General features: G+C 34.9%; 2 protein-coding genes across 2 annotated transcripts; both read left to right on the forward strand.

The window, feature by feature from the left end:
* Positions 1 to 487: 487 nt before the first annotated feature.
* On the forward strand, positions 488 to 1,665 carry LOC127107309 (senescence-specific cysteine protease SAG39). The gene is made up of 2 exons (XM_051044606.1): positions 488 to 995; positions 1,079 to 1,665. Exons 1-2 carry the CDS (start codon positions 548 to 550, stop codon positions 1,663 to 1,665), a joined length of 1,035 nt encoding a protein of 344 aa, XP_050900563.1. The 5' UTR covers positions 488 to 547.
* A 7,749-nt stretch (positions 1,666 to 9,414) lies between these two features.
* LOC127107308 (senescence-specific cysteine protease SAG39) lies at positions 9,415 to 10,620 on the forward strand. The gene is made up of 2 exons (XM_051044605.1): positions 9,415 to 9,922; positions 10,006 to 10,620. Exons 1-2 carry the CDS (start codon positions 9,475 to 9,477, stop codon positions 10,590 to 10,592), a joined length of 1,035 nt encoding a protein of 344 aa, XP_050900562.1. The 5' UTR covers positions 9,415 to 9,474; the 3' UTR covers positions 10,593 to 10,620.
* Positions 10,621 to 14,987: the final 4,367 nt, after the last annotated feature.

Genomic DNA, 14,987 nt, shown 5'->3' on the forward strand with positions numbered 1-14,987 from the left:
TATAAAAAAAATCGGTTTTTCTATTCACTCGGTCAAATATTACAAGTAACCATCAAATGAAATAAAGTACTACGCATGCATTAAGAGATTATCTTCAAATCAGAGAAAACAGAAATTAATGTCATGAAGCATTATCATGCGATTCAAAAAACTTTCGTGCAAGGGAATTCAATCACCATGCAACATTAGACTTCAGCAAATCATAATTCCAAATATTGTTTGCCCATATATATTATATTTTTATTTTGGGTAGGTTGTTCGCTATTCTGTTTTCACATGTAGTTTAATGAGTTTTAACCAAATTGAAAATCCCCTTAGACAGAACAAAAGCTACCATGTTCTTTAAATAATAATATAAAATAACTAAATAAATAAAAGAAACAATGAAATATGCCGTGGCAGCAAATTCAGATTAATTTAAAGTTTTTTTATATCTATATAAACCACCACTTCCATTTTATTTCAATTCATATCAATTTACATTTCTTTCTCCAACACATAAACATACACACCTCAACTCAACAAGGCTTTCTTTGATAACAACAAAATGGTTTCTAACAACCAAAAACAATACATGTGTGTTCTGTTCCTCATCCTTGCTCTCAATATCACCAATGTAATGTCCCGAAAGCTGCAACAATCAACATCATCACCATCCTTAGAAGAAAGACACGAGCAATGGATGACAGAATATAGCAAAGTGTATAATGATGATGCTGAGAAAGACAAACGTTTCATGATATTCAAGGACAATGTTGAATTCATTGAATCATTCAATGATGCCAACAACAAACCTTACAAACTAAGTGTTAATCACCTTGCTGATTTGACTCTTGACGAATTTAAAGCTTCTCGTAATGGTTACAAAAAGAGGTCTTCTACTACTGAGTTAACTTCAACATCATTTATGTATGAAGATGTTACTTCTATTCCAGCATCTGTAGATTGGAGGGTAAAAGGAGCTGTTACTCCAATCAAGGACCAAGGTCAATGTGGTAAGTAACATAAACAATGAACAATATTTTACTAGATATTATTTGTTTCGAATAATTAATGTTTGTTTTGAAAATGAATCAAGGGAGTTGCTGGGCATTTTCAACTGTTGCTGCAACTGAAGGTATCAACCAAATAACAACAGGTAAACTAGTATCTCTCTCAGAACAAGAGCTAGTTGATTGTGACACAAAAGGTGAAGACCAAGGTTGTGAAGGAGGTTTAATGGAAGATGGATTTGAATTTATCATTAAAAATGGTGGAATCACAAGTGAGACGAATTACCCTTATAAAGCAACTGATGGAAGTTGTAACACTGCAACAACCGTTCCTGTTGCTAAGATTAAAGGATACGAGAAAGTTCCGGTTAACAGTGAGGATGCACTTCTCAAAGCTGTGGCTAACCAACCAATATCAGTTTCTATTGATGCTAGTGATTCAAGTTTCATGTTTTATTCGCATGGAATTTATACAGGAGAATGCGGAACTGAGTTAGATCATGGCGTTACTGCTGTTGGTTATGGAAGTGCAAATGGTACTGACTATTGGTTGGTTAAGAATTCATGGGGAACAGTGTGGGGTGAGAAAGGATACATAAGAATGCAAAGAGGTATAGCTGCTAAGGAAGGCTTGTGTGGCATTGCCATGGATTCTTCATATCCAACTGCTTAATTAACAACTCCAATTATGTATAGATTCAATCTCGATCATGCTTGTATTTTCCTTTTCTATATGAAATTATACATTCATACATGTAAACTTATATTTTGAAAACATTAATACATTAATATGAAATCTATATAGTTGTGTTATTTAAACAAAGGATAGACACACTACACGATTGCATCCATAACAACAACAAATCCAAAACTTATCTTATTAAGTATCATCAGTTATGTGAATCAACTTTTATTATAATGTTCTATTTATGATTATATTTCTATCCAAATCATTAATCTCTAGATCTTTCATAATAATTTCTCTTATTGTTTTTGTAGGTCTTTCTCTGTCTCTAATGGTTTGACTCATCTTCATTTCATCTACTCTCTTTATTTTTGAAACTACATGTCTTCTCTCTATAAACTCAAATCAACTAAATATATTTTCCACCATATCTTCTACTATAAATTTTAGGGGAAAATATGGGTGAGAAAAATCTAGAAAGGAGGGATGAATAGACATTTCTTTAAAACTTATTTCGGAAAGTTTTTCTCAAAAATCATAATTTTTATAAAATTGGACAGCGGAAATTTTATTGCATATACGTTGGATTTGTACGACGAGTTACTCAATTTTTAGACAATAAAATAAAATATATAGAACTATGAACAACCTAGCTAATCAATGTATTAATCAACTTAAAAACAAAAATTAACAGCTTCAATGTGAATTTTTTTCTTCTTTTGTTGTGCACATCCAACACAGTTTAAATGCCATGACCTTCACTCAATCTTGATTGTCCTCTTACTCATATCCAAAATCTGCTCTAAGCATCTGCTCCGTTGTGATCTTTACTTAATCTTATTAGTATCTTGTCTGAACAATTGGCTCATCTGAAGTAATAGAAACTCTCAAACTCATTTCGCAACAACCTTTACTCAGTTCTACAAAAGTCTTCGGTGGAGAAGAAATCCTTTCTTTTTTACTTCTGCTGGATTTTCAATTCCAAGCAACGCCCAAATCTTGACCTACAACTCAAGTACTTCACAAACATCAATGATAAAAGACACTTCTCATGATAGATCACATGTTCTCTAAGAATTAAGAAGCAAACAACTCATAGTATCTTATTAGAGGTTAAAAAAGATTAGATCTAAAATCTAATTGTGATTAAGTGTACTTTAAAAGCTAAAAACTTCATTTTTGAAAGGCTCTCAAAGTTATGATGATAACACACACTCTTTTGAAAAATGACATAAAATGATTTATATATGTGCTTGAGATATAGCACTAAAATTGAGTAAAAATACTCATTTGAGATATAGAACACACTCTCAAAGAAGGTGAATATATACAGTCGAAATAAAGACTTACCTCAGGAATCTCAGTGTTAAAGCTAGATCTCCCGCTCTCTGTGTCCTTCGACTGAAGTTTAGTAGTGGGAGTACTTGCATAATCCTTCCTGGTTGATTTAACAATGGACCTTTGAGAAGAGACCTTCGTGATTTTCTTCTTTTTCTGAGGAGGAGAGATTAGCTCTGGAGATTCGTCACCAGACTCTTCATTAGGAACTTTATCCTCCTCTTTCTCCTCTTCACTCTTTCTCTTCTGGATTGTTGGGGGTTTTCGACTTACCTAGTCATGCAGATCAAAGCCAGTTAGTTTTAAAAGGGAAAAAATAAATGAGAAGAAAAAAGGGTTGTACCTTTGTCGAATGTTTCTTAGCAGCACTTGGTGATGCTTCAACAGAAGTTTTCTTGGCAGGAATCCTCACGGCTAAGGAAAGAAAGAAGATTCAGAAACAGATATAAGAAACACATGATAATACAGTTAGAATAACAAAAGGAAAAATCATGTTTTCTGTGAACACCTTCAAGAATGGGATCTTCCACGCGAACGTGTTCTATTCCAATATGAAGGTGTCCTGGGTATTCACCCAGATGATACTTAGTCGGAACCACACGCTCAGCAGGTTTTTTGTCCTGTTGACGAAGAATTTTCATAAAATCCCCACAAACGAACCAATCTGGAAATGGAGGGCTAAAGCCACGCCAAATTCAGCAGTTGGCAAAGGAGGAAACTTTGGTGGATGACAACTGAAAGCCAGGTCATAGCGCGCCTCTGGTCGAATATTTGAAGGCAATGACAATTTTTCAAACTTCTCCGTCAATTTACGTTTTAACTCTGCTGCTGCTTCGTGTATGGTTCGACTAAGATCATCAGGTCTATACGCAGTTTCGAAATATTTTTGAAATTTTTGTATTTCCCTAATGTGTCTTTGAATACCTTTTTTGGTCCGATCCTGCACAAAAGCGAAAGCATTTGTTAAATGTGTAGCAAAGGCAGCCACGTCAAAAAATTTGTTGGAATAATAATCTTTCCACCATTCATCAAATTCAGGAGTACATAGGAATGATGGTCGGATGTCGAGAGAGTCATCAGTCAGTTTCTTCGACAGTTCTTTGCCCTCACCTTCAGTATGAAGGGAGTTGTAGAAGATGATGGATCCTTTCTTGGGGAATATAGGTCGAGGTTTTATCTGGATCAGGCCAAACTGTCTAGAAACAAGGTTGGGTTGATAAACTATCAAAGTAATTTGGGTTTTAGTGGCATTACGATAAGAAAAAAGGAGCCTAGGGGTTAAGAATGATTCCCAAACATTCAGAAATATATTTTCATCCTTCTACATTTCCAAAGGCAGTTGTTGGGTAAACCATTTAGGTCCAATTTTTCTATCAGCAAAAGGTGTCATGGTCGAAGTAAACTGATACCTCTTGGAAAACATCATGACATAGCCTTTGAAAGCTTGTCGAAGGCTAATCCCTTCATCAGTTGGCGTTATGTGCACCAACCTTGGCCATTCGACAGTCCTATTTTTCACTTCTTCTTCATCTACCTCTGGCTCTACAGGGAAAGAAGCTTCAAAGGTGGCATTAAGCCATAATTGCAAGAGCCATAAAGGTCCTGATAAGTTGATTTTACCTTGGGTTTTGATGGTTTTCAAAAGATGTACGCTCTCACTCAGAGATTCGTAAAGGCTCGCCAGAATCATTTCGCTCAAACATAGTTTTGTGCCTGCATGAAGCTGATTGGCTATGGTGATGAATCTCTTGGCAACTTGGAGGGAGCGAGAGCAGAACACATATTTGGATAGCCACAGAGTCAAAAAGGCTATGTGTTCAACATCTGAGACTTTCGTGGTGCTCTTGTCATGATAATAGGACGTAAATAAATAATACGGGGCGAGGCTAGTCTCGAAAGCGATGGTATCTTCATTCAGGATAGTAGGGTCGAAATCTATACCATTGGGATGAAGGCCAACAATGGCTGCTGCGTCGAAAAGAGTGGGCGTAACCATCCCCACAAGGAAGGTGAAAGGTGTTGTAGGTACTATCCCAGAAGTAGAGAGAAGCCAAAAGCATATTTGGGCAGATATTGGGTCCTACTCTCGACAACTGAATAAGGTCGAAAATGCCTACTTCTTTTCAAAAATCCCCTTTAACCTTTTCGATTTTATCTAGCCAAGATAAGTAGTCAGAAGGGTCTTTCGACCATGGACAGGTTCTAAATATCCTATTGTAATTCAAATAATTTAAGTTCAACTCTCCAGCATCCGTCGAACTCGATGGGTCAATTTGTTCTACAATTTTCTCCTTAGGTTGAGGTTTCACTCCATCGCCTATGGGTTTTGTATGGAAATAAGATGGAAAAAATTCTCTTAAACGATCTGGTTTAATCTCAGGATTTGGAAGGGGGCCTAACATAGCATGACAGTTTCCAGAAATAAGAACAGGAATTAATACCTGGGATCTATAGATGCATTCTTTTTCTTTCTCATTTGGAAGTTCAGGAACATACTGTTGATTTCCAATAGTCATTGGTACCTTCAAATCATGCACAGGAGAGAGAGCTGGATCTTGTTTCTTCTTGGAATGTTTGCTGCTTGAAGGTTTGTGAGGAGCCATTGTTGGGAAGAACAAAGGAATATTTCTCAGGGGAGTTATGAAAGCTTAAGAAATGGGTATGAAGAAAAGTAATCTGAAGCGTTAAAAAGTTCAGAGAAAAAAGGTTTATGGGTATTTATAGGAGGAAGATGATGAAAGCACTTTAGAATGGTAATGATGATAGTGGGACACGTGGCCGATTTTTATGGTGATGTTGAAGAGGTGGAAGTTGAAAAAAGGCCATGATGTTAGGAAATGATGGAGGTAAAGTCTGGACGTGGGCTAGACGTGACATCTTGGAGAAAGTGTAATGATGAATCTGTATTGGAACTTGAGATTACAAAAAACTTGGAAATAATGAAATTAAATGACATGGCATCAAAACACTGGTTGACAACAAATGACTGTTTCTCCAAAACAGTCGAAACATCTTTGTTGGGGGGCAATTTGTATACATGCGTTTTTGACGCCATGAGATTAGTATGCAGAATGGTTCTTTCGACAAATGACGTCATGAGATTAACAAGTTAGTTGATAAGTGTTGTTCGACATTTCGACAAGATATTTGCAGATGGAAAGACGTCTTTGACAGGCATGGATGATGTTATAGTATTTCGACAATTCGACAAAGTCTGGAGAGAGACGTCATTTCGACGTAAAGTGAAATTTCAAATTCAAAAGAGTTGTGACGTTTTGCAGAAGACACGTGGAAGCACCTGGCGAAAGGAAGTTATGCAGAAAGCCAAGTGTCATAGTTTTAGGATTTATTCGTTAGTAACAGTTATTTTTGTTGTATATAAATAGGATAGTTGTTATCTGAAAAAGGGTGTGAAAAATTACTTGTACAAATTCCTGCAAACACTCAAAGTACCCGTGTGATAGAAAAGAGTCTTATTTGGAACATGTACGTGTAAACAAACACCAATTCTTTCAAAGTTTTATCTTATAGAATTCAAAGTTCTTTACCAGTTTTCCTTTACATTTACCAGTCATTTATCTTTCTGCATTTCCTTTTCGACACTTTATGCTTTGCCAGTTATTTTCTGCCATTCATCTTATTCTTGTCAAATTTACATTTATTTAAACAATTGTAATCAGTACCTTTCGACATAAAAGACTTAATGAGTCAAATAAAAGATACAAAAGTCGTTCTAGAGATTTACGAAGTTATTTAGATTTGCACATGTCCTAGGATTTGTGTGGTTGATCCTGCAAGTAACCCAATTCTACAAGTTTTGGAAAATCAGAGGTTGTTCGCCAAAATTCACAGCGAACAATATACCATATTTTAACCTCGATTATCTAATAAAATCGAGAGGCAAAATAATTTTGAGTTTATTAAATCTAATGTGGATTGCTTATTTCACTAAACCCTATATTGAACATATAACTTCTCAAAATTGGGTAGGAAATAATTATATGAACAATTATGTTATATTTGAAGAAAAAATTACATTGATTAGTGATTTTGAAGCATCATACAACTCATCATTCATCTCACGTTATTTTATGGTTAAATCTCTCCAATGTTTCAAGTTTTTTACTCAACCATTCCTTTTCTACTAATTCATTCTTGAAAACATAAATTTTGATGCTTTAAAAAATGAATAAATATGGAAGAAAGTTGAGTGAAACTAGAAGTATTTGAGAGATTTTAACGATAAAACAACATGAGATGAATGATGACTTGCAAAATTATAGAAAATCATTAATCAATGTAAGATAAGTTTCAGATACAACATAATTTTGCATATGATTATTTCCAAAATTAATTTACTAGGTTATATGTTCAAAGAGGGATTAGTGAAACAAACAATCGACATTAGATATAATAAACTTAACTCGGCGGAACAAGATGAGAGTTGCACAAAGAGTCACAAAAAAATATAAACTCAATATCAATATCAATCTAAAACTCAAACTCAATAACAACAACTAAACTACAACATATAGATTTTCATAACTTTTGGTAGTAGAACAACTAAACAACGATAATAATAACATCAACAACTCAAAAACAACAGCTTACATTAAACAAAAACTCAAAAAAACAATATTTTATCAAAACTACAATAGCATCATCAATAAACCTATAGCATAAATCAGTTTATACAACAACAACAAGATTAAACCTCTAAGATTTAGGGTCTCAACGAGTCTCAACAACAACAACAACAACAACAACGTCAATAAACTTATAACATAAACTTGCTTAAACAACAACAACAACAATATTAAACCTCTAGGGTTTAGGGTCTCAATAACGGATCTCAACAACAACAACAACAATAATATCAATAAACCTATAATATAAATTTGTATAAAGAACATCAATGAAAACAAGATAAAATCTCTAGGATTTCGGATCTCAACAACAACAACAACAACAACAATAACAACAGTATGAGTAGTGATGTTTGACATGTCATATCTCTGAAGAAGAAGTAAAATAAAATGATTTGGATCTCTGAAGAAGAAAGAAGAGCACTAAACACATAACATATTCCTATTGAAGATGGTATGTATTTATGGTTCTCGTTATTTAGGGTTCTTTTTGTGTTGTTTAGATAAGTGAAACTGGATTCTACAAGGTAAAGTTATATATATCATAGAAGCATACTCACCTCGGTTGGAAAGAAAATCGATGCGAAAAGTAACGTTCTTTTAGATTAAAAATAAAATATTCAAGAAGGTGCCACTTTTAATGAGATAAAAACTATAATTGAGACTGATGGGATTTGAAACATGTACATTGAATAGGTTTATCCCTCGATTTTCAAAATAATCGACGGAATATGTTGTATATTTTTTTATAAACAAAAAACAGGGTGCGTCTAAGAATTATACATCGGTTTTTCAATACGTGAGGTGAAATCGTCGTCATAAAATGTATTATTTGTAGTAGTGCATATATCATGTTAAGTATGATTCGAAAATTTCATTTATGTCACTCATTTCTCTCAGAATGATTTATGGAGTACCCATCAACCATCTTCATGTTCATTCTATTATGGACAACGCTTGATTGGCAATAAAGTATTTGACTTCATATCTAAGGTATAATGTGGTTTCATGTCAAAATGTGATATACACTACTATTACCGTGAGAATAACTTATAACACTTTACATAATGTTCCATGAAGTATTCTTAAAGCGGATCAACTTAAGTATTACTCATAATATTTACACATATATAAAAACTTGATAACTTTTTATCCATGATATTAATAGATATGAGAATATACATTAAGTGGCATGCACCACATAATCCTATGCGGCACTATAGTCTTTAGAGGCTTTGCTAATTGGCAGAGTGTGATTATAACCAAAAAAAAAAAAAAACATTTTAATGACTTCACCTTTATTAGATAGAGAATACAGAAATGTCATCTGCCTATATTTTCAGTCATGTCATGCAAGGAAATTCCGTGCAAGGGAATTCAATCACCATGCAACGTTAGATTCAACAAGTCAAATATATCGATAAAATTCAAATAATGAATTTCCCATAACTTCAACTCCAAATATTACTTGCCCGTGTATATTACTAATACTATATTGATTTTGTGTAAGTTGTTCGCTATTCTGTTTTCTTACCTTAATTAAATAGTTTAATGAGTTTTAACCAAATTGAAAATCCCCTTAGACAGAACAAAAGCTACCATGTTCTTTAAATAATAATATAAAATAACTAAATAAATAAAAGAAACAATGAAATATGCCGTGGCAGCAAATTCAGATTAATTTAAAGTTTTTTTTATATCTATATAAACCACCACTTCCATTTTATTTCAATTCATATCAATTTACATTTCTTTCTCCAACACATAAACATACACACCTCAACTCAACAAGGCTTTCTTTGATAACAACAAAATGGTTTCTAACAACCAAAAACAATACATGTGTGTTCTGTTCCTCATCCTTGCTCTCAATATCACCAATGTAATGTCCCGAAAGCTGCAACAATCAACATCATCACCATCCTTAGAAGAAAGACACGAGCAATGGATGACAGAATATAGCAAAGTGTATAATGATGATGCTGAGAAAGACAAACGTTTCATGATATTCAAGGACAATGTTGAATTCATTGAATCATTCAATGATGCCAACAACAAACCTTACAAACTAAGTGTTAATCACCTTGCTGATTTGACTCTTGACGAATTTAAAGCTTCTCGTAATGGTTACAAAAAGAGGTCTTCTACTACTGAGTTAACTTCAACATCATTTATGTATGAAGATGTTACTTCTATTCCAGCATCTGTAGATTGGAGGGTAAAAGGAGCTGTTACTCCAATCAAGGACCAAGGTCAATGTGGTAAGTAACATAAACAATGAACAATATTTTACTAGATATTATTTGTTTCGAATAATTAATGTTTGTTTTGAAAATGAATCAAGGGAGTTGCTGGGCATTTTCAACTGTTGCTGCAACTGAAGGTATCAACCAAATAACAACAGGTAAACTAGTATCTCTCTCAGAACAAGAGCTAGTTGATTGTGACACAAAAGGTGAAGACCAAGGTTGTGAAGGAGGTTTAATGGAAGATGGTTTTGAATTTATCATTAAAAATGGTGGAATCACAAGTGAGACTAACTATCCTTATAAAGCAACTGATGGAAGTTGTAACACTGCAACAACCGCTCCTGTTGCTAAGATAAAGGGATATGAGAAAGTTCCAGTTAATAGTGAGGATGCACTTCTCAAAGCTGTGGCTAACCAACCAATATCAGTTTCTATTGATGCTAGTGATTCAAGTTTCATGTTTTATTCGCATGGTATTTATACAGGAGAATGTGGAACTGAGTTAGATCATGGAGTTACTGCAGTTGGTTATGGAAGTTCTAATGGAAGTGATTATTGGTTGGTTAAGAATTCGTGGGGAACAGTATGGGGTGAGAAAGGATACATAAGAATGCAAAGAGGTATAGCTGCTAAGGAAGGCTTGTGTGGCATTGCCATGGATTCTTCATATCCAACTGCTTAATTAACAACTCCAATTATGTATAGATTCAATCTCGATCATGCTTGTATTTTCCTTTTCTATATGAAATTATACATTCATACATGTAAACTTATATTTTAACAACATTAATACATTAATATGAAATCTATATAGTTGTGTTATTTAAACAAAGGATAGACACACTACACTATTGCATCCATAACAACAACAAATCCAAAACTTATCTTATTAAGTATGATCAGTTATATGAATCAACTTTTATTATAATGTTCTATTTATGATTATATTTCTATCCAAATCATTAATCTCTAGATCTTTCATAATAATTTCTCTTATTGTTTTGGTTCGAATGCTGATGTAAGTCCAGTGATTGGCATTCGGGCTCCACGTTTGCCTGTGTGTGTCTTGTTTTGTTTGTGTGCGTGTCAGCCGAGCTACGAATGCTCTGATTCTCCTTCGTCCAAGGAGATACGTATGCATAGGATGCGATATCCTAGCGAGCATGTGTCGTTTCCCCAGTCCGAACTACTTCGACTCTGATGTCTATGCCTGATAGACTAAGTAGGCCCAGGATGCGATATCCTGCCGAGTCAGTTTCAGTCTGTTTTTCTTGTGTCTCTTTCAGCCAGTGTGTGTGTGTGAGCAGCGTTTTAGCAACCATTTATCCTTCCTTTTGTGCGTGGATCCCGTCGAGTACGACGGATGCGTAGGGGTGCTAATACCTTCCCTCCGCATAACCGACTCCCGATCCCATTCTCTTTGGTCGCGAGACCATGTCTTTTCCTAGGTTTACTCTGAGCGTTTCCTTTCCCTCTTTTGGGATAAATAACGCACGGTGGCGGCTCTGTTGTTCTTGTTTTCCCGCCGGTTTTTCGCGTAACGCGACAAGGTTCATCACATACAACCTAACCTAGAGGAGTTTAGCTACTTATAAATCAGATTATAATACCAAATGAATAAAGAAGAATAGAATATGATTTCTCTTGAAGGATTGGCCTTCAATGACTTTAAATGCTCTCCAAATCACCCTTGATGCTGTAAAAACCATACTTGCAGTGCCAAATTTTGTTACCCTATCAGAAGTGCAGAATTTTCCCTTAAAAAGAGCTCATAATGGATCAGGCGCGTTAGGGAAAAGCCCAAAAAAAGGAGTCATTGGGCGTGTGATGACCTACGCTTGATTATTTCAGTGGTTGCACGCGATGCACAATACTGCACTTGATTATCCAGTGGTTGCACATTTTTGCTCCCTTTTTGTCAGTATCGTGCGCGCGATGTTGCACTTGTAAAAAGTAAATAAGTGTTTAAACAGAATTACGAAAGCGGTCAAGTTGTGTATTGAATCCCCTATTTCTCTGTTGTTGATGTTTAATGTCTTATATGAATAATCTTATCATTATAATTCCACAGAAAATTAACAAAGTCGATATAACCAATCCCTTGCGAAATAGCTCACTAATCATTACTCTGAGTTTCTTATCCCTAGTCCACCATGAAGTTCTGGTATCATATATGAGATGTCGAAGGTACTGTCACGACACTAATATCTGAATAATACACACAGGATAAAGATAAAGAACAGTAATGCAAGAGACACAAGCAATTGTTAACCCAGTTCGGTGCAACTCACCTACGGCTGGGGGCTACCAAGCCAGGAAGGAAATCCACTAAAATAGAATCAGTTCAAAGACTCTCAGTAAACTACACAATTTACAGTCTTTTTCACCTAATCTCTACCTGTGTGACTTCTACCTAAGAACTCTTAGATATGAGATCCCACTCACTCCCCCTCAATCACACCAGTGATATTAAACAAGAATTACTATGAAAAGAAGACACTCTTTAAAGAAACACACTTGATCTTACTTAGCAACCTCAATCAAGTAGACACATACTCATGCTTAAAAGCTTAGAGTGACAAATTACAACTCAAAAATCAGACCAATTCAATCATCTATGGATGAATTGAATGGCTTATAAGTCACACGATCACACAAAACTTAAACCCTTATTCTCTCTCAATATTTCGCTCTGTATTTCTTGTGTATCAAATCAGGTTTTCCATGTCCTTTTTATAGAAGCATTCAGCTAGGCTTGGACATCATAAAACTCTAAAACTATTTTCCATTGAAATCTTCTTATGACAGTTGATTAGATCTCCTTGGAAAATAAGTTAATCTCGTTGTAATTACTGATTGATAGCGTGTTCAATCAACTCATTAATCAGACACAGATTGCCATTAAAAACGCAATCACATAATACATAACATTTAGACTGAATGTTCTGTATACAGATGTCGTGACATCGGGTCTGACATCCTGGAACAATCCTGCATAATTATATTTTAAACATCTAACAGGTACAAGATATCAGGTGTTAAGACATCACATGTAACATCTTGTGAACACTCTTGGTTTTACCAAAATTGCTGCCAACACCAAGAACCAACACACCGGCGTTCACCACAAGAAAATAATAATAAACATATTTTATTATTATAGTTATTAAACTCTGTTAATTGCAATAATTAAAATAAATTTCGAAAATTGATCATACTACACAGAGTTAGTTAGATTTCCGCAACCCATATACCAAAATATTTAAAATAAATAATGATAACAAACTTACTATTATTTAATTAAATAAAAACATGATAAAAGAAGTATCATGTTCTTTCATCATAATTTTTCATTACCGACACGACGACAACAACAACATATATGTTTTATAATAATAACTATAACTATTTGATAGCTCATTTTGTGTGAGATATTGAATCATCTTAGACTTGGATTTTAAGATAGATTGGAGCTTGAGTAATATCATTTATTTATGTTTTGTGATACTTTAGTTAATTTAGGATAGAGCATACTATATACCCTCTTTTGTTAATTTCATGTGTTTTGTGTTTTGGACAGAATTGGCTTTTATGACAAGTTATGTCACGCTAGTAATTCTTGAACACAGTTCAACATGCCTCAAGCCAAAAGATGTTCAACTTAAGTGTTGATGCTGACGTGGCAGAGATATGAGGAAACAAATAGGGCGGAGTTGGATAAATTGAATTGATAATGATGAAACGCTACAAGATAAATTTTGAAAAGTTGTCCAGTCTTGTTCTTGATAGTGTGGGGGTGATTATTGGTTGGTTATAGAAGTGCAAATGGAAGTTATCAACATACATGTACATATATATTTTATTTTTCCTCTTTCCTGATTAATAGATAGTGTATATATATAGAGTATGAGGCTATTTGCTAAAGGTATTGGTTGTAACAGATTCTGTTAAGCTTTCTTCTTCTTCAATGAAGCTTTTCTGTTATTCTCTGCATTCTACAGTTTTCTGTTGTAACCGTTTTACCATCATTGATATGGTATCAGAGCAATAAGCTCTGGTAGCCATTCATTTCTTTCTCACGCCATTCTTTTTCCCTTCCCACACCTTCGTCTTCCTCTTCTTTTCTTTCTGAATGGCAAACCAGAGCTATGGTGATTACGCCACCAACTCTGCGAACCCGTACTATCTTCATCCTAACGAAAATCCTGCGCTTGTTCTTGTTACGCCATTACTCACTGATAAAAACTATCACACATGGGCTCGTTCAATGCAAATAGCTCTTATTTCCAAGAACAAGGAGAAGTTCATCGACGGAACCCTAACTAAACCGCCGGTGTCAGATCCTTTGTATGCTCCGTGGATCCGTTGCAACACTATGGTTCTTGCTTGGATCCAACGATCAATTTCAGAATCCATTGCGAAATCCGTGTTGTGGATTGAGAATGCCTCTGCTGTATGGAAGAATCTGCAAATTAGGTTTTCTCAGGGTGACGTTTTCCGCATTTCTGACATCCAAGAAGACCTCTACAGATTCAAACAAGGTACTCTTGATGTATCAAACTATTTCACTCAATTAAAGGTTATGTGGGATGAATTAGAGAATTACAGACCTATTCCTACTTGTACATGTGCTATCCAATGTTCTTGTGGTGCCATTACATCTGTTAGGAAGTATAGAGAGCAAGATTATGTGATACGCTTCCTAAAGGGTTTGACAGAAAAATTTGCACACTCAAAATCTCAAATTATGATGATGAATCCTCTCCCTGACATTGACAAGGCTTTCTCCCTTGTTATTCAGCAAGAAAGAGAGATGGACAATTCTGCTTCCAATACTGTTCCATCTACTGGAGTCACGGAAGAAACTTCTGCTCTCCAGACTCAGACACATGAGGCAAATTACACTGCTAAGCAAGGTTCATATGGTTATCGAGGGAAGTTCCCAAGCTCCAATGCTCCAAGAGGCACAAATAGGGTTTGTACACATTGTGGCAGGGTTAATCACACTGTTGAGACATGCTTTCTCAAGCATGGATACCCACCTGGTTTTAACAAAGTAAAGGGTAAAGCTCAAGGC

Source organism: Lathyrus oleraceus, chromosome 7, assembly GCF_024323335.1.
Source record: "Lathyrus oleraceus cultivar Zhongwan6 chromosome 7, CAAS_Psat_ZW6_1.0, whole genome shotgun sequence".
Taxonomy (NCBI): Eukaryota; Viridiplantae; Streptophyta; class Magnoliopsida; order Fabales; family Fabaceae; genus Lathyrus; species Lathyrus oleraceus.